General features: G+C 45.3%; 1 protein-coding gene across 1 annotated transcript in view; it reads right to left on the bottom strand.

Annotated features, from left to right (window-relative positions):
• Positions 1-394: 394 nt before the first annotated feature.
• The window catches only part of ttll11 (tubulin tyrosine ligase-like family, member 11), a 42,249-nt gene continuing 21,610 nt past the window's right edge, over positions 395-21,033 (bottom strand). The window contains 4 exon segments of the mRNA XM_023987416.2: positions 395-2,071; positions 2,074-2,240; positions 4,311-4,417; positions 4,625-4,852. Of these exon segments, the coding sequence (XP_023843184.2) occupies positions 1,877-2,071; positions 2,074-2,240; positions 4,311-4,417; positions 4,625-4,852 (697 nt within the window). The 3' untranslated portion in view covers positions 395-1,876.

The raw sequence follows: 21,033 nt of genomic DNA on the forward strand, positions 1-21,033 counted from the left end.
AATGTTTAAATGTTTATATTTAACAAGGCAAACAAATTCTTATTTACAATGACAGCCTAGGAACAGTGGGTTAAACTGCCTTGTTCAGGGGCAGAACGACAGATTTTTACCTTGTCAACTCGGGGATTCGATCTAACCTTTTGGTTACTGGCCCAACGCTCTAACCACTAGGCTACCTGCTGCCTACATTCTCAACTTTATTCTTCATGTTCACGATTTATTTCATTTTGAATTGAATACATATGGCTTGAAATTGACCCCCATACATCTTCATCCACACTGGCGCAGGCAATAAGTATATGCACTGCACATTCAAAACCTATTGGGAGTTAGGAGATCGTAAAAACAACAATCTGTCAATATTCATTCAGAGAACAAGAAAAACCCTTTCAACTGGTTTAAATACAGTCCTTTATTTTGTATTGCGGTGCTATGAACAGACGCACAGTACATCCCAATGGAGGTTATGGTTGAGTATCTATGTTCTCAGATGCTATGGTGGAGTGCAGTAGTAGATGGAGCAAACGTCTATAGTAGTGTAGTGTGTGTGTTCTTAATTATGGGCTTGTGAACAAGCAGCAGCCCATATGGTACTGAAGGAACCAAGATGATAGCTTTAGTGTTCAGTTTCATTCTCCTGCAAGCAGCAACTGTTTATAGGTGACACTGACTGACGGGACTAAATTATGTGGAGAGAAAAAAAACGGAACAAAATCAAGTACAATTCAAACATTCCTATGGATACGGATGACACGGTATTCGTAAACAAGCAGTGTTGAACGACGGCATTCTCCTGATACAGCCCTGGTTCTTTTCTCAGATAACTTCCTATTCCCCATGTAGGGTGTCAAAGCAAASGAGACGTGCTCCTATTGGGTCTGTGGCGGCCATTTTGACTAACCATCTGTCTCTCTCACTGCTTTTTGTCTAAGGCTGCTATGTTATTGGAGTAGCTGCTGTTATGAAAAGGAGAGGAAATGCCCAGTCCCAAATCAAACCATAGCCCATACAACCTATGCACTTCTGGAGATCTGAGMRTATATGATAGGTATTGGAATTCATTAATTACTTCACTTTGTCTTCAGATAGGCTGTTTTAAGTGTTTTTTTTCATATTACTTATATACCATCCAATCTTCTCAGGTGGTCTTCAGTGCATATGGGGTACTGTTGGGCTAAGGGACGATTTGTGATTGGGCGGAACTGTCTGGGAGGATGTCCATTTCCCTTTGGTACAATGATGAGACATCTCATCACTGATTGGTTCTGTGAGCAGGAACAGCCGAATGGCAGAACCGCTGGCCATTACAGTTTATGGCCGTTATCTCAAATACACTAAACACACATGCATGCAAACACTCACACACACACACACATTTGTGCAAATGTTGTAGGTTCTAAAGCTATCGTGGAAATGCTCAGATCCATACCCGCAACATACACTGTGTGTAAAACTGCAGTACGTGTGTGGATTTCCCTGAAGAGAGAGCGTGTGTGTGTGTGATTGCTCAGTGGGTTGCTCGACAGGGCTGAAGCGAGACACAACCTACCCTGAAGTTATTAATCAATAATTACAACCAACCATCTCCCCCTCTGGACCTGAGTGGCTTTTCTTGACACACACACACACCCCCCCCCTCCATACCTCGTTCTCCCACTTCCTCAACCACCCTGTGGACTTCTTCCTCTTCTTTTTAAGGAAAAGTAATGAATTCCAGAAAAGGCCTCATGGTGCTGAGCCTCTGAGGTCAGCTCCCAACAATCTGTGTCTCTTCTCTCAACAGGACCCCCCGGGGGAATTTGACCCAGTCTTTGTGTTCCTCTGTTAGGAGTGTGTGTGTGCGTGTGCGAGTATAGCTCCTTAGGCCCCAGTCGGGTCAGTTCTCTACATTGCCCTTGTGTGTGGGCCGTAGTCTCTGATGCAGCCTGTAGTCTTGGGACGAGGCCCTGCGCGGGGTGGCCGGGGAGCAGAGCTGGGGGGCCGACAGAGCCTGGCCTGGGGTGGAGGTTGACATATGGTGGGGGTGTTGAGTCCTGCCTGGCTGGGTACAACTGTAGTTCACAGAGCGCCTGCTGGACCAGGTGCTGTTTTTAGGAAGAGATCCTCCAGGACTCCCTGGTTCTCCAGCTGAGCCTCACACACCTCCAGCAGGGACACCACCTGCTCCCTCAGGGGGAGGGACTTGAACCGGCGCTGGGCCAGGTAGAAGAAGGCCTCCACAAATGCCTGCAGACCCATCCCTGAGAGGAGACAAATAGAAGAGACGTGGTAGAGAGGGAGAAGGGTGAGAGGAGAGCGGGAAAAGGAGGAAACAGGGAGGTGGAAGAGAGAGAGTATTTGACGTGTATCAAACTGATTCTCCCTGATCCTTGAGTCACTCTCCAATAATGAGTAACTATTCTGAACAAAAATATAAACGCAACATGCAATTTCTAAGATTTTACTGAGTTACAGTTCATATAGGAAATCAGTCAATTTAAATAAATAAATGTGGCCCTAATCTATGGATTTCACATGATTGGGAATACAGATATGCATCTGTTGGTCACAGATACCTTAAAAAAAAAAAAGTAGGGGAGTGGATGAGAAAACCAGTCAGTATCTGGTGTGACCATCATTTGCCTCATGCAGCACAACACATCTCTTTCACATGAAGTTGATCAGGCTGATTGTGGCCTGTGGAATGTTGTCCCGCTCCTATTCAATGGCTGTGCGAAGTTGCTAGATATTGGCGGGAACTGGAACACGCTGTCGTACACGTCGATCCAGAGCATCCCAAGCTCAATGGGTGACATGTCTTGTGAGTATGCAGGCCGTGGAAGAACTGGGCCATCTTCAGATTCCTGGAATTGTGTACAGATCCTTACAACATGGGGCCGTGCATTATCATGCTGAAACATGAGGTGATGGCGGCAGACGAATGGGACAACAATGGGCCTCAGGGTCTCGTCACGGTATCTCTGTGCATTCAAATTGCCATCAATACAATGCAATTGTGTCCGTAGCTGTCCACTAGCTCTCCCACATCCCTCTTGTCCGTAGCTTATGCCTGCCCATACCATAACCCCACCATGGGGCACTCTGTTGACATCAGCAAACCGCTCGCCCACAAGACGCCACGTAGTCTGCGGTTTTGAGGCCAGTTGAACATACTGCCAAATTCTCTAAAAACAACTTTGGAGGTGGCTCATGGTAGAGAAATKAACATTCAAATAACCAGCTTCTTGACATGCCACACCTGTCGGTATCSACATCAAGATGAAGTCAAACTAATAAATCAACCTAACCACAACACACAGAAGCTCTGACTGTCCTAAACTTAAAACAACCAGAACACACCCAGAGACACACCATCCAGGTAGGTACACTACATCTCTTTAATATACAGTATTTGCACATTGCACACCATTTATTCTAGCTTTTACTTTTTAACCACACGTTTCATCATACGGTGCTGTGGTTCTCAATAAAACATTAGGATGAGTGGGTGAAACACACAAAGAAAGTGAAAAGGTTTAAAGTGAGGGCGAGAGTTATTTTCCTATAAAGTCTCGTGGAAAGGGGGGGGGGGGGAGAGAAAGCCGGAGAGCGAGAGAGAGCGACTTTCTTCTGAGGTGATAAGGGGCTTTTAGCATTCAGCTAAARTCCTGAGTCAGCGCTTCCCAAAACACAAAAAACTTTATTATTAATAATAAATACTTGCCTTATCCCTACCCCTACCTACAGTACACAATCCTTCCCTCCCCAACACTGCGACCCAATCATCAGAGAGAGATTGGCTCTGTTTTCCTATTACCCGTAGGGGTAATGACCAAATTCTCACCCCTTGATTTGTCTGGAACCAAATATTCAGCTCACATCTCCTCGCGTTGCGTCCTGCTAAAAACTGTCCCTCCGTGCCAGCCGAGCCCAACAGGAGGAAACTCAAACAGCATTCAAGCAATCGTACCGCTGTACCCCGCTCTTCCTCATCATCCTGCCCCCTCTGCATATTTTCAGGTGGAAGCTGGTGAATTATTCATAGTGGATGCTCTCACAAATGTTGTCACCACGCTGTGAACTCATTTCGATGACGTGAGGGGATTCCGTGAACAGTTAGAGCCAAAAACAAAACCTGGCCAATTCTAAAAAGGCCACAGCTAGTTCTGCCGGAGACCCGAAGACGTGCATCAACTCCCCCAACTAATGCCTAGTATTTAGTTCAGCGGGCTAACACAATTACGTTTTGTTGTTATTGGTGGGCAGAGTGATTCGTGACTGGTGATTGGCGGGCTGTGTGAGAGGTGACTTGTGATTGGCTGGAGGGTTACCCGCTTCTCTGGAGTCAGGCAGCATGCTGGCCCAGCGTCGTGTGATGTCGATGTAGAGGATATCCACAGTCGCCATGGAGAAGTGACTGTTGCTCAGTTTACAGTTCCTACACACAGACAGACCGCATGGTTTTATGGAGCCGATTGGTTTCATTGGCTAGAAAAAGCACAACGCACCATTGGCAGCCAAGAAGACAAAATAGGTTACTTACTAAAAAGAACCATGCTAAGGAACTAGTTGACAATAAGTACAYGCACATACCAATGTAAGCTCTCTAACTCTGTGTGTAGGGGTGAGGAAGAGGAACTAGTACCTGATGAAGGTTCTGAAGCCAGTGGGCCCCAGGCGCATGTTGCCCTTGACCCCCAGGAAGCGCAGGAAGAGGGCAGTGATGCGCTCCACGGTCCGCAGGTAGCTGAACTGCTTGGTGTACTTAGGGAACACCTGCTTCAGACACATAGAGGGCAGGACACGCCCCTCCTCCCCAGTCCCTCTCACTGGTGACTCCAACATCTCCCCCTGCTGGTGCTCTGGGTAGGACCTGGGGGAGGAGAGGGTTATTGATGGGAAGTGGGTATATCCACTACATTCACCTATTCTATGGAGGTCAGGTGTGTGTGTGTGTGTGTGTGTGTGTGTGTGTGTGTGTGTGTGTGTCTGTGTGTGTGTGTGTGTGAAGACAGAGATAGATTGAGAGGAAGAGAGAGAGAGAGGTTATTTAGGGGAATTGTGTGTTGATATGAGGTGATCTATGAGTGAATAAGAGCGGTATCCATCTTGTGTAGACGCCTATAGTGATGTAACACTGATGCGGTGTCTGACCCCATGTACCCAGGCAGCAGGGCTGAGTAATGGCCTCTATAGTCCTTCTGGACATAGGAGCATAAGGCCAGCCTAATGAGTCAGCTGGTATACTGGAGAGGAGGAGAAAGAGAGAAAAAATAAAGAAAAAGAGAGGAGATGGACAGGGGAGCCGGAGGAAAAGGAGGACGGAAGGTAAGGATATATGGATGGAAGGTTTCACTGCTCTCTGCCGGGAGATTAAATCATCTGTCTATACAAGCACTGTGCTGTGGCTCTTCACTGGAGCAGATAACACACTCATGCCTGGCTCCCCCACACACACGTCGCAAATGTCACCTAAAAGGCCAGCAACCAGACGGACTACAAACAAGACAGAAACTAAGTGGTGAAGAGAGGAAGATGCTAAGCTCTCCTCTCCGTTCCTGGGCAGGCAGATGTCTAGGCCTGTCTTAGCGGACCAAGGGAGAGGAGGAGAGAGAAAAGGGGAGCACAACATAACATTCTTACGGTTCAAGTAGAAACAAAAGCAATTATTTCTGAATTATGTTAATGTGATGCAGGCCACACGCCTTACTTTCAATTAGTCTTCGAGGCAGTGGAGGAAGAGGGGGCCGAAGGGAGGAGAGAGAGGTCCAGAGAGGACAGGGTGCAGGAGTTCATCCCACCAACCTTCTAGCGGTGCTCCCATGTACTCAGAGGGACCAGGGGTCTACCACCATTGGCCCACTGTGGCGAATCATTACGATAATGCACCCACGGCCCGCAGCACCCACACAGGTGAAAGAACCCGCACGCACACAGAGAACAAATGAGGTAGCACGCTCAGCACTCTGGTTTAACTTGCTGTAGGTTATATCTTTATTCCTCTCCTATACAAACGGCTGACTATGCTAATGTACGCTTGTGTTTAATGAACAAAGGACAACGTCAACAGAAATGTAAAGCCAATCCGCAAAACCAGTCACAAACACAACTGAAAACAGTTGGGCAGAATACCACTTCCCGAGAACAAAACATTTGAGCTTACAATGCAATCTCCAATCCTCACTCTCCCTGCATACTACCTCACCTTCGTCTCGACAGGATACTGAATTGTACAAAATCAGCAGCACATTGGGGAAAAACTGTAATGTTGTTAAAGACATTTAGCGGTTCTGCTCCTTTAGTTGAAGTGGAACAAAAATCACTCACACACGTGTTCCATCAGAGGAGACAAACGCAACTCGCCCTTTCAGAAGCTGTGTAAGAATTAGGTCTTTCTTAACTTCCTTCTTTCAGAGGTAGGTGGTTCAGTGCTAGCTCCGCTAGGTAATTAGGAGTTTCGGGATGCCCTGGTTAAAGGCCTAGGAGCAGATTAATATACGTTCACACATGCTGGAAGGAGACGGGACACAGATACATCCCTTAAGCTCCCCTATGTGAGCAATTCATAAACACTCAGCGTTGGCTGTGGAGGATATTCAGCAGAGCTGTAGCGGCAGAACAATTAGTGTTTAGTTCTGAGTGGCCGACTGCTGCTCAGGAGAACAGATAGCGCTTGACATTCATGACTTAGACAAAGAATGTGGAGGGAGGGAGAGAGAGAGAGACACCTCATCCCTCTGCTCACACAGACTAACTCAGATTAACTGTCATGTTTCTATGTCAGACTCAGTTTAAACCCATTCTGTCTCAAGACAGTTCTCTAGGAATATCTTCGTATTTGACGTTACCTATTAGGTTTGACCTTTATGCATTGTTTGCCATGCTTTGATGAATGACAGAAGACAGAATAAGGCAGAAGTGAAAAACATACAATACCAGTCAAAAGTATGGACACACCTACTCATTCAAGGGTTTTTCTTTATTTTCCTATTTTATACATTGTAGAATAATAGTGAAGACATCAAACCTATGAAATAACACATATGGAATCATGTAGTAACCAAARAAGTGTGAAACAAATCAAAATATATTTTATATATTTCAGATTCTTCAAAGTAGCCACCCTTTGCCTTGATGACAGCTTTGCACACTCTTGGCATTCTCTCAAACAGCTTCACCTGGAATGCTTTTCCAACAGCCTTGAAGGAGTTCCCACATATGCTGAGCATATGTTGGCTGCTTTTTCTTCACTTTGCAGTCCAACTCATCCCAAACCTTCTCAATTGGGTTGAGGTCGGATGATTGTGGAGGCCAGGTCATATGATGCAGCACTCCATCACTCTCTTTCTTGGTCAAATAGCCTTTACACACAGCCTGAAGGTGTGTTGGGTCATTGACCTGTTGAAAAACAAAGCGCCAACCAGATGGGATGGCGTTTTGCTGCAGAATGCTGTGGTAGCCATACTGGTTAAGTGTGCCTTGAATTCTAAATAAATCACAAACGGTGTCACCAGCAAAGCACCATCACACCTCCTCATCCATGCTTCACGGTGTGAACCACACATGCAGAGATCATCTGTTCATCTACTCTGCATCTCACAAAGACACGGCAGGTAGTTGGAACCCAAAATCTCAAATTTGGAATCAGACCAAAAGGACAGATTTCCACCGGCCTAATGTCCATTGCTCATGTTTCTTGGCCCAAGCAAGTCTCTTCTTCTTATTGGTGTCCTTTAGTAGTGGTTTCTTCGCAGCAATTCGACCATGAAGGCCTGATTCACAGTCTCCTCTGAACAGTTGATGTTGAGATGTGTCTGTTACTTGAACTCTGTGAAGCATTTATTTGGGCTGCAATCTGAGGTGCAGTTGACTCTGATGAACTTATCCTCTGCAGCAGAGATAACTCTGGGTCTTCATTTCCTGTGGCGGTCCTCATGAGAGCCAGTTTCATCATAGCGCTTGATGGTTTTTGCGACGGCACTTGAAGAAACTTTGATTGACCTTCATGTCTTAAAGGATGGACTGTCATTTCTCTTTGCCTATTTGAGCTGTTCTTGCCATAATATGGAGTTGGTATTTTACCAAATAGGGCTATCTTCTGTATACCACCCCTACCTTGTCACAACACAACTGATTGGCTCAAATGCATTAAGGCAAGAAATTCAACAAATTAACTTTTAACAAGGCACACATGTTAATTGAAATGCATTCCAGGTGACTAACTCATGAAGCTGGTTGAGAGAATGCCAAGAGTGTGAAAAGCTGTCATCAAGGCAAAGGGTGGCTACTTTGAAGAATCTCAAATATTGTGGTTACGTGGTTACCACGTGTTATTTCATAGTTTTGATGTCTTCACTATTATTCTACAAATGTAGAAAATAGTACAAATAAAGAAAAACCCTGGAATGAGTAGGTGTGTCCAAACTTTTGACTGATACTGTATATTCTGTCCCTGTGAGCTTACGAATGCTGCAGATGTGAAAAGCAGAGAGCGAAAGCGAGAGACAGCTTTACCGATAATTATACAACTATACTATTCGACAGGCCCAGAAAACAACAACGACCAATCTGCCCTCTACAACCTCTCTCAAAACACAAATCAATTATCCACTCAACAACATTTTTTTAATTAGTTGACTGTTAATACAGTCCCAAAGTGTTTTGCATGTCATCAGTCAAGTTTTCAAGATATTGGACTTTCAAGAAGCAAAGTGTCACCGGCCACATCATCATCTAGGAGAGAAATTATGACATTTCTTGTCTAAAGAAAGTGTTGTCCGACTTTGTTTCTACAAACTGGAGAGTCGATTTACCCTGGATGATTATGTGCGGGTGATGGTAACATGGTGGAGGCATGAGAAAGAGTGCACAATAGGTTGAACAAGAGAGGGAGAGAGAAAAGGACAGAGAAGCTATAAAAAAAAAAAAGGAGAAATAGGAGAATGGATAGAGTGCAGAGGAGCGATTAGGGTCTACTGTTGGTACATAGTAGGGCTGAGAGAGAGCGAGAGCGAGATGGAGATAATGTCTGTCCATTGGAAAGGGTAACCACTAAGCCCACAGAGCTGAGCTACAGCTAATCAATGACAGAAAAAAAACAACATCATTCCCACCCTTTATCCGTCCACTCTCCTGTCATCCACTCCCTCTCTCCCTCCCCCATATCCCTTTCTTTCTCTCGCTCTCCCTCCCACATCTCTCCCTCTCCACTGAAATTGCTGTGGTGGTAGCAGAGTGGCCACATAACTCCTAAACCTGCTGTCACACTGCAGAAGGGGGTTTAACCAGCAGCTAGCGTTTCCAAAACACTCCCTGCCAAGCCAACCGTAGCCAGCTAAGGAGCTAAAACAATCTATATTCCACTTTGTTTTCTCACAGCAACTTCGTGAATCTTCACCCTCCAGTAACCGGCGTGAATACAGAGACGAGAAAGTAGCATTGATCAACGATAAACAGCCCTGTTGTCGTTTACTAAAGTGTGCAGCTGACTGATTTTCTACTTGTCTGAATCGGAGCCGTCACTAGGTGGGAAAAGACGGATTTAAAAGACGAAATGGAGATTCAGGCTGAAGCATCCCATTGAAGTTGAATAGGAGTGTTGGGAGAAAAGAGTGATGACGCAGGATAGTGTGAATTTGTCACCAGGCAGTCGGTGTAATCTAGGTTTGGCTTGAAGGAAAGGCAGTCTTCCTTACTATGTGTCTTCTGCCAGTTGGCTCAGCCTCACCTTTTCCAGGAGTTTTAGAATTCGAGAAAAGGCTCCAGTGGCCCAGCTCCACATCAAATCAGCCCGGCAACAAGAAAAGCAGATCCAAACAGAACCAGAGCAGGAAATGCTACAAATGGTCCTCTCATTTGATATAAATATACTTTATTGTCCCCTTGGACAATAGAGAATTCTGCTGCTCCCACATAAATAGAATCAATTGAGAATAACAACCAATCACACACACCCCCCCACACAACAAGTTCGTAAGTTAATGTCAGGCGAGGCCGTGACTAGGTGGCAGTTCCACATGATGAAGAACTACGGGCCAGGCTCCAGTCAGTCATTGCCAACTCCCTCATCTCTACTGTATGTCTCCCCTGTTGTTAAGATGTTTTATTGACAGGGGTACAAGCTAAATGTTTATATCTGTTCCGCCTGCATATAGGCACCCTATAACGTCTCCTCGCTGGCTGGAACTCTGTTTTCAGGGGGTCCCATATGACCTTTCTGGCCTGTGATGATGGTGTCTTAGAGAGAGGGAAGTGTCATGCCTATAAATCTTCCCTGCGGTCTTGGTTAATCTCAAGATTTGGGCTTTGAGCTACACGGTCAGGTTACCAAACCATGTAGCATTGCTGTAGCGTTGACGCCACAGACCCGGAGTTGACGCAGGAAGCGCAGGCGCCCCTGGATGCGTGAGCACACGCTCTCCACAGCGGTGCGCCAGCACAGCCCAATGTCATCGTGGACCCCCAGGTACTTGTAGGAGTTGACCTGCTCAACGTTCCCTCTGTGCACCCCTATGGGGCCCAATGGACTTAGGAGTTGAGGATAATCTCCTCTGTTTTTTGGTGGGGTTTTTTCACATTCACTTGTAGGTGATGTTCATCACACCATCTGACGAATACGTTGAGCTCTGCCCTGTGGCCGTTGGTGTCGACCGGAGTGGTGTAAAAGCTCTCTGCCGTCGTTCTCTGGAGTGATGAGAACGCTTTACCATCTGGCAGTCCGACGGACGAATCTGGAGCCCGAGGACAGCGGTTTTGTCCGAGAGCTTAACCGCGTCGTTGTTGGGGTACCTGATGACGCAGTTGTTGTCGTCGTTGTTGTTGTATACAGCGTGAAGAAGATAGGGGAACTCACGCAGCCCTGGTCGTCCCGTGCTGTTGGGGGCGCCCCCAGGGTAAGTCAAGTCAAGTAAAGCTTCCTGTAGGTTGGGATGTGTGTGTGAAGTAATGACACACACACATACCTTGTTCCGACTCATAAATCGCCCTCGCCGACGGCACAGGACACACGTCGTAGCTCAACGCGACACACACCTCAGCTCACCGTAGCTCAGCGTAACACAGAGTCTGTGCTGAAAGATTAATGTGCTAGGTGAGAGTGCTGCATGTCTGAGTGTGTCAGTGATATCATCAAACCTCTCCATTCTACCTCTCTCTGGGTGTCGTTCGAACCGTAATTATTCATCCTGCCTGTCTAGCTCTCTCACTCCCTCCTGTCAAACCTCACCAATGTCTTTCCACGCTCTCTATTTTTTACTTTGCCTCAATATTTGACTTCAACACCATCATTAAGTTTGCTGATGACACAACAGTGGTAGGCCTGATCACCGACAATGATGAGACAGCCTATAGGGAGGAGGTCAGAGACCAGAGATAACAACCTCTCCCTCAACGTGATCAAGCCAAAAGGAGACGATCGAGCACGACAGGAAAAGGAGGACCGAGCACGCCCCCATTCTCATCGACGGGGCTGTAGTGGAGCAGGTTGAGAGCTTCAAGTTCCTTGTTGTCCACAACACCAACAAACTAACATGGTCCAAACACACCAAGACAGTCGTGAAGAGGGCATGACAACACCTTTTCCCCCTCAGGAGACTGAAAAGATTTGTCATGGGTCCTCAGATCCTCAAAAAGTTCTACAGCTGCACCATCGAGAGCATCCGGACTGGTTGCATCACTGCCTGGTATGGTAACTGCTCAGCTTCCGAACACTACAGAGGGTAGTGCGTACGGCCCAGTACATCACTGGGGACAAGCTTTCTGCCATCCAGGACACCTATACCAGGCGGTGTCAGTTGAAGGCCCTAAAAATTGCCAAAGACTCCAGCCACCCTAGTCATAGACTGTTCTCTCTGTTCCGGCAAGCGGTACCGGAACACCAAGTCTAGGTCCAAAAAGCTTCTTAACAGCTTCTGTCCCCAAGCCATAAGACTCCTGAACAGCTAATCAAATGGCTACCCAGACTATTTGCATTTATACATTTTTTTTTACAGTTAGCCAGGGGCCCACTCCAACACTCAGACATAATTTACAAACAAAGCATGTGTTTAGTGAGCGCCAGATAGGGATGGGCAGTAGGGATGTTCTCTTGATAAGTATGTGAATTAGACCCTTTTCCTGTCCTGCTAAGCATTCAAAATGTAAATGAGTACATTTGGGTATCAGGGAAAATGTATGGAGTAAAAAGTACATACTTTTCTTTAGGAATGTAGGGAAGTAAAAGTAGTCAAATATAAATAGTAAAGTACAGATACCCCAAAAAACGATGTAAGTAAAAATACATTAAAATACTACTTAAGTACTTTACACCACTGGTGTTTGATGGGGTTGAGGTCAGGTCTCTGTGCAGGCCAGTCAAGGTCTTCCACACCGATCACAACAAACTATTTCTGTATGAACCTCACTTTGTGCACGGGGGCATTGTCATGCTGAAACAGGAAAGGGACTTCCCCAAACTGTTGCCACAAAGTGGAAGCACAGAATAGTCTAGAATGTCCTTGTATGCTGTAGCGTTAAGATTTCCCTTTACTGGAACTAAGGGGCCCAGCCCAAACCATGAGAAACAGCCCCAGACCATTATTCCTCCACCAAACTTTACAGTTGGCACTATGCATGGGGAAAATAGAGTTCTCCGGGCATCCGCCAATCCCAGATTTGTCCGTCGGACTGCCAGATAGTGAAGCGTGATTCATCACTCCAAAGAACGTGTTTCCACTGCTCCAGAGTCCAATGAAGGCGAGGGCGAGGTTTACACCACTCCAGTTGACATTGCACATGTTGATCTTAGGCTGCTCGGCCATGGAAACCCATTTCACGAAGCTCCCGATGAACAGTTCTTGTGTTGACGCTGCTTCCAGAGGCAGTTTGGAACTCAGTAGTGAGTGTTGCAACAGAGGACAGATGATTTTTACGAGCTTCAGCCCTCGGCGGTCCCATTCTGTGAGCTTGTGTGGCCTACCACTTCGCAACCGAGTCGTTTTTTCTCCTAGACATTTCCACTTCACAATAACAGCACTTACAGTTGACCGGGGCAGCTCTAGAAGGGCAGAAAGTTGACGAACTGACTTGTTGGAAAGGTGGCATCCTATGACAGTGACACTTTGAAAGTCACTGAGCTCTTCAGTAAGGCCATTCTACTGCCAATGTTTGTCTATGGAGTTTGCATGGCTGTGTGCTCGATTTTATACACCTGTCAGCAACGGGTGTAGCTGAAATAGCCAAATCCCTAATTTGAAGGGGTGTCCACATACTTTTGTATATATAGTGTATGTCTCTATTCTACATCCTACCTTTGTCTCCTACCTTTCTCTGTGCCATCTTTTCTTCATCCTACGTCCGACCTTTCCTACATCCTACCTCTCTACAGCGTCTAAATCTGCCTGCGGTTATAATCCACTCTGGTACGTTTGGTTACGGATGTACCTGCGCCATCTGCTGAGTAAGCAACGTCTTAGTTCCCCCAAATGACGCTGAAAACACATTGTTTTCCCGGAGTTAAAGAGAGTCCCTGATCAGCGTTTTAAATGCATTCTGGAACAGTAAATGTTGGATAATGAGGTATGCTGAGAGAGTGAGCAGTTATTACTCATTAATAGCCAGCCAGAGCAAGGACGAGGAAAGCAGAAGTGTACCCTATTCCAGTTCCAGTGAAAACTGCAGAGTTGTTCGAGTTGTTATTGCGTTCCTGCTAACATTGTTATTGCCTGTTCTGTTTTGAGCACACTACATCCCCCTGGGAGAGAGAGAAGTAGAGAGATGAACAGTACCAGCAGCTATGGATGGGGGGGTAGTACGATCTAGGCCTGTATTCACAAAGCATCTCGGAGAAGGAGTGCTGATCTAGGAGCAGTTATGCCTTTTAGATCATAATATTATGTGGACAAATCCCGGATCAGCAATCTGAGACGCTTTGTGGATACGGGCCCTGGCCTTAGAACCACCTTCAGGGTGGGTTTGACACACAGATGTGACCTCACACCTTGATTTCCCTTGGCCACCCTCCATTACTTTTGTTCATTTGTTCCCGTGACGATTCCCAAATCAAAATGTCTCCCATCCATTTTTACACTTCATTTAATAGAATTTTGCAGATCATTACTGGAAATCGGACGTGTTTGGCTACTGTGGAAGGTATGGAGGGGGGGGGGGGAGCGCGCCTGTCAGTGTGGCTGGTTTAGCATACATCAGATGAAGCCATCGGCAGCAAGTTTTGGCTGGCTGTTGCCATAGCTGCGTCACGTAGTTTAACGATGGGTTTTTGTTCGATAGGCATAGAGTTGATAAACACAGCTCAGGACACACACACACACAGTAACTCATGATTAACGTCTTCTCATTTTGTTCACTGTATCGCCTGGCGCTGCACTGATTGCGTGTTTTAGCAACACATCAAATCTAAATGGCTAAATTAATAAGCATTAGCGCTAGCCAGCCGGGGATAATTAGCGTTTTCCACTACAGGCAACCATCGGACTCTGTCACACTCCATCTGCACAGCTGACAACACATCTCCACGCAATCACCGCCTTACCTGCCTGACACGATCGCTCACATTTTTGTTCCCGCCTGGCAGAAAGCAGGAGGAGTGTGTGCTGTGTGTGGGTGCGTGCGTCTTATCAGAATACATAAAGGGAACCAAAGCAAAACAATCTGATTTGTTGTGTCATTTTCCACTACTTTATAGTTTTCAGCAGATTTCAGCAGACTGAAACGCTAAATCAAACAGAATTGTGGGCTAGAAGACAAATCAGAAACTGTTGACGGCTTAAATGCAACTCAATACTCCCGTCCTCTGATATAGAAAACAAGTGGGCTAAAGCAGAAATGATGACAAGGGAATACCAATGCCAAACACCATGACAACTGAATCAAGTCTCCAGAAGGTCATAGCTCTCCTGGTAGTGGGAACCAATGTCATTGGTTGTCATTGGTGTCATACATGATATCTATGGCAGTACTGTAACTATGGCATTACACCTTGTTGAGGAAAATAATCCAGAAATCACTTTACTGGTCAGTTTATTTTCAGCTAACGACGTCACAGAAAGTATGAATCACTCATTAAATATGAAAATACTGCCCTATTCAGCTGTGATGAACGCCTCACTCACTTTTATACAACGGGTTACCAACATATTCAAATAATTAGACATATCTTCATTATTTTGATGAATTTATTCATTCTATTTCATCCGTCTATGAGATATAGTCCCGACACAAATCTAGGGTTGCTACCCAAGCCGGCTGGTCGTTCGTTCTATCGGTTTGGTTGCCATGATGGCTGGCAACGTTCTTATCTCTTGCTTGCTAGCTAGCCAACTTTGGCTAACACAATAAAGTTAAACAGTGCAGCCAGAATAACATCAAAGTAGCTGCATTTACGTTTGTTTAAGCTGTTTTCTAGTGATTTTTTTTTTTTGGGGGGGGGGGGGGGACGACATCCATAACAATGAGATAATGATGCATGATTTCACCTGGCATTCACCTTGCTCTCTTGACAGGTCCACTGTTCAGACGAGATAGCCAACTACACAGTTAACACAATCGCTTCAAAAGTAAAGATGGAATGAAAGCAAACTAGCTGCATTTTGTGGTTTTCTATTGATATTTCTTTATGTACATCCATAAAAATTATGCCAATTCATGATTTCGACTGGCTAAGAAAAGCTGCCAGCCTGTTTCTTGTCCCGGCATGTTGGAGATCGAACTTCAATATTGAAACAACGTTGCAAATGTTGGAGACAGACGGCAAGGTTATTACAAATCTCTGCTGTTGAAAACCAAATGCGAGACGAAAAGAAAATGGAAGATAATGTCTAGATCCTTTTTACAGTGTAGCTCTAGTATATAAACTGCCTGGCTGAGCTGAAAAGACAGTGGATTGAACAGTCAGATGGAACAGAGTAAAATAGGCATTTCAACATAAGATTTAGCCGGTGTTAACTTGTGGAATAGACACCGGCTGGAATGCGGTTTTAACCAATCAGCATCCAGGTTTAGCCCCACACCTGTTGTATAAAGAGCGAGAGATATGCAGTGAGGATGATCCAGGATTATAGATATATTATACAGGATTATATCAATAAGGTCCTGGTCATGAATATGGTAATAGCTGAAAGGGCATTATCCCTCAGCAGATATTCCTCTCACCGACTCTCACAGAGGAAAAACTGACTGATCATAGAAGATATGTGACCGACCGTCTCAATTCGGTCTTATGCAGCAACATGTTCATTATTTTTTTTATTTTTTACATTGGATAAAAATAGAGACCCAGAGCTAGAAAATGGTACATCAAACACTACAGTTGAGGAACAATGGGAAAGTAATTCTGCTTTGAAAGTTGATCAACTTGTAACCTCACATTTGAGAAAATGGCCCTTGAATTTTCTGGTACCTACTGGAGAGCTCTTCTTTGTCTACACCCATTCAGCATCATTCGCACTCTCTTAAGCTTTAGCCCCACCCATCTCTTTAAGGATTCAAATGTGAGGCCATGTACTAAACCAGTGGTCACCAACCTTTCCTGAGTCAAAATGTATGCAGAGATCTACTGCTCTGATTTTTTATTAACATGACTTAAAAAATGTAAGCCTATGCAACATTAACCAATTGAAAACAGTACTGTAGCAGTGAGGTTTGTGCAGTAAGCGATAGGTCCAATATATTATCACCGCATACTGGCTTTGCTTGAATTTACCTGCTAATGCATTGTTGTTGGGGACATTTTTTTAAATTGTATTTCAAAAATTTGAGGTAGGCTATACGATCACACCGGTAATAGATCCATTGTTGTATTACTTGTGAGGCACAGCTGAGTGAGCATACATTCAAATAATTCGCTTTTAACTTTACTGGGCTGATGGGGCCTGCATCTGATGGTCAGTCTCAGCGGAGGGAGAGAGCAGCAGACTGAGGGACCGTCTCTCAACATCCCTCCGCTCTCCCTTTCCTACACTGACCAAAAAGAAACACCGTCTTCCAGCTGATGGCGAAACTCGAGTCGCACCGCATTATTTCTGCCTCGTGCACAAACTCATGTTGTTACTCCTATGAACAGAGAAAGTGAAATATTCCTTGATATTAAAAAAGACCCACGCCGCTAATAACAACAACGCAAGTCTATAGATACACTTTCCAACTCATTCATTACTGCTGCAGTGCTTGTTGTAGCGCTGAGTGGAAATAGGAAGAACACTCATTTCATGGCTTACAATAGTGTTGAATACACTGCAGTGCATCTCCTCATGGACTGCACTTAAACATGAACTCACTCATAAAAACAGCAGCTCTTTGCTGTATTCGTTGACAGTCTCTCTTTAGTCGTGGTTTTAAACGTTTTGAAATCTCAGTATCAATTTTGCCGTAGCTTTCTTTTATGCCTGCTACGTTACTGCAGACTCGGTCATCTGAGCAATCTGATTGGCCAGCGGTGACAGTGCACTTGATTTCCTCTCCAGGCCCACCGGGAACGCAGAGTTTGTACCTTCAGATACATGAAATGGCAACAGTTTAGCTACCCGGCGCGCAGGGCAGCTGAATTGGCAGCACCTACTATCAACAGCCCGAGACCAATAAAAAAAAATAGGGACACAAGGCTTTATCGTTGGGTTTCGTACAGAAATGTTTGGTGATCGACTAGAAATGCCTTGGAAATCGACAAGTCGATCATGATCGACCAGTTGGTGACCACTCTACTAAACAACCAAAGATTAAGACTAACGGCTGGTTTATACTACGGGTGTGTTCCTAAATGAAATCTGGAGTGCCAGAAGGCGCTCTGGGTTTGCATAAACTCAGAACCGTTCGTAAATTCAGAGCGTTTCACTCTCGGAACGTTCAGAGCGCACACTGGATGCTCTGGCTGAGGTGTAGGGTTGATCCGAGCGTTCTGTCCTAACAGCAGCAGTCAAGCACGCAAGCTAACTGGCTAACGTTGGCTAGCTACCTCCAGACACAAATGAGAGAACTGCTCACTGACCAGTTTACTTAACGCAAGAGAGCTGGTTAAGCTGTTTTTATGTTATCCAGAGCGTTGGTGAATCCAATGTTTACTGACACCAGCCATACTCAACAGGTGTTGAGTGTTTCGTAAATTTGTCAGTTATTCTGCGCTCTGGCACACTCAGACAAGAGTGCTCTGAAATAGAGTAGACAGCCAGAGTGAATTTACCAGCTACGTCAATTGACAGTTGTCGCAGTGACATCGTAAACATTCTATTGAAATAGTTACTTGCATTGTGGAGTCTTATTTTTTGACATGTAGCTAGCTAGCTAGCTAAACAATGAACCATAATCCCAACTCATAACGTCACTACCCTGCATGAATCTGCAGGTAGCTAACCAACAGGGTTCAATGTCAGCTAGCTAACATTAGGCTATAACTAAACTCAGCCACAACAAAAAAAGTCCTCTCACTGTCAACTGCGTTTATTTTCAGCAAACTTAACGTGTAAATATTTGTATGAACATAAGATTCAACAACAGACATAAGTAAGTACTGCAGTGCATCTCCTCATGGACTGCACCAGATTTGCAAGTTCTTGCTGTGAGATGTTAACCCACTCTTCCACCAAGACATTCCTGTCTTGCAGGAAATCACGCACAGAACAAGCAGTATGGCTGGTGGCATTGTCATGCTGGAGGGTCATGTCAGGATGAGCCTGCAGGAAGGGTAACATGTGAGGGAGGAGGATGTCTTCCCTGTAACGCACAGCGTTGAGATTGCCTTCAATGACAACAACCTCAGTCCGATGATGCTGTGACACACCGCCCAGACCATGACGGACCCTCCACCTCCAAATCGATCCCACTCCAGAGTACATGCCTCAGTGTAGCGCTCATTCCTTCGACGATAAACGCGAATCCGACCATCACCCCTGGTGAGACAAAACTGCGACTCGTCAGTGAAGACGAATGGACATTGCAATTTATTGACCTGGCCACATTTGCAGTACTCATGCCTCCTTGAGGCATGCCTAAGGCACATTTCCGCAGATGAGCAGGGATCCTGGGCATCTTTCTTTTTGTGTTTTTCAGAGTCAGTAGAAAGTCCTCTTTAGTGTCCTAAGTTCATAACTGTGACCTTAATTGCCTACCGTCTGTAAGCTGTTAGTGTCTTAACGACCATTCCACAGGTGCATGTTCATTAATTGTCTATAGTTCATTTAACAAGCATGGGAAACAGTGTTTAAAAACTTTACAATGAAGATCTGTGAAGTTATTTGGATTTTTACAAATTATCTTTGGAAGACAGGGTCCTGAAAAAGGGACGTTTCTTTTTTTGTTGAGTTTAGCAATGCAAATGGCTCTGAGATATGAATAATATTACTACACATGTCATACACGTAACGTTAACTAGCTAGCTAGCTAACAGTACACTCTAACTTGAAATATAAAATGACTTTCTGACAAAATTAGAAACATGTAATATCTGAAAATGTTAGCTAGACTCTCTTACCCGTATACATGGATGAACGCTTCTCCCTCTGTCACAGATGTCATGGTTGCCCTTTGTTTGAAGATGTAATCCGGAGACAGGTGTCTCTTTTCGACTCAGTCTGCATATTTGTCTCTCTCCTCTTAGCTATCATACTCTAATTCCACTGATTTCAAAACTCAGTCCTCCAGAAAGTGGAGAACACTTATGCAGCTCTACGACGTGATATCCTTTCTTTTCCCTTTTTTAAATGTAGAAATGATTACCTACACATACTGACCAGCTCATTAATAGACAGAAGCCTGCTACATGGCAGACCAATCTTAACTCATCTCTCGGCATGTCCAGCCAACTCATTATTTCAGCCAGTCATGGCTAGTGGGAAGGTTGCTGACTTTTTCAGTGGCTAAACCAACTAGGCTCGTAATTTAACATTTGTATTCGTATTTACAGATGGCATACAAGTTTGTTATTAAGGCACATGAAAGATCACATGCTCCAGAAGTTTACGTTCAAATGGCGCTCCTGTGAAGTAGTGACGTGCAACATGTGCCTAGTTTCCTGAAACGAGTCACATATGGAAGATCATTGTATAGAGAAAGATGCAGAGAGAGAGATCATTCTGACTGTGAAAGCCATGTCTTGATAACCAAGGAAGGGAGAGCGAGCGAGAGAGAACAGGGATAGATCAAGACAGAAAGCGAGAGGATGAAAATGATAGAAAAGGGCAGAGAAAGCAGAGAGAGACAGAGAGAGGCAGAGATTTACCGTAACGAAACGGTATGTCTGAACGGAATAGTGGTAAGGGGAGGTTAGTGATGGCCACCCCATGGGCTGCAGAGCATCGAGCTGCCTGCCAGACACACACACACACAAACATACCCGGTATAGACACACACGGCAGTCATGTGTGAAATTTCATCACGGCTGGGCTGGAATTGAATGTTTCCCTTTAACAGGCTTATGGAGAGCTGCTCACTGGGGCGTTTCTAAAGCTGGCTGGCCAGAGAGACCAGAGGGAGAGAGAGAGATAGACTTCCCCCTATCAGCAATCCCCAGGTCCAGCCTAGAGCCCAGACCCACACACGTCACACTGATTGGGTAATATCACCACACACACAGGATGAACTTAGTCGAGATGGAGGGAGGGAGGTAGGGAAGGAGAGACTTGGGTCGCTGACACCATCTATGGTAATGGGGGAATGATGCAGCTTCACCCTAAGCTTCATCCACATCTCAGTTGAACCCTAACCCTAGCCTCAAAATAAACCGTTTTCAAATTAACTACTGTTGTTCTAGTTACATAGAGGAGAGTCACGGCTTTCTGGGAGTACATTATTTATTTCTCACCTCTTGATATTGAGTTCATAGCGTCACTTTACAATCAGAGTAGGCTTCTTCTTGGACATCTTCAACCTGTCCCTGTCCCAGGCTGTAGTCCCCACTTGCTTCAAGGAGACCACCATCGTCCCAGTGCCCAAGAAAAACAAGGTGACATGACTATCGCCCCGTCGCCCTCACCCCGGTCATCATGAAGTGCGTCGAGAGGCTGGTCACGGCCCACATCAAGGCCAACATACCAGGCACACCGTACCCACTCCAGTGTGCGTACCGCCAAC

The sequence above is a fragment of the Salvelinus sp. IW2-2015 genome, linkage group LG5 (genome assembly GCF_002910315.2).
Source record: "Salvelinus sp. IW2-2015 linkage group LG5, ASM291031v2, whole genome shotgun sequence".
NCBI lineage: Eukaryota > Metazoa > Chordata > Actinopteri > Salmoniformes > Salmonidae > Salvelinus > Salvelinus sp. IW2-2015.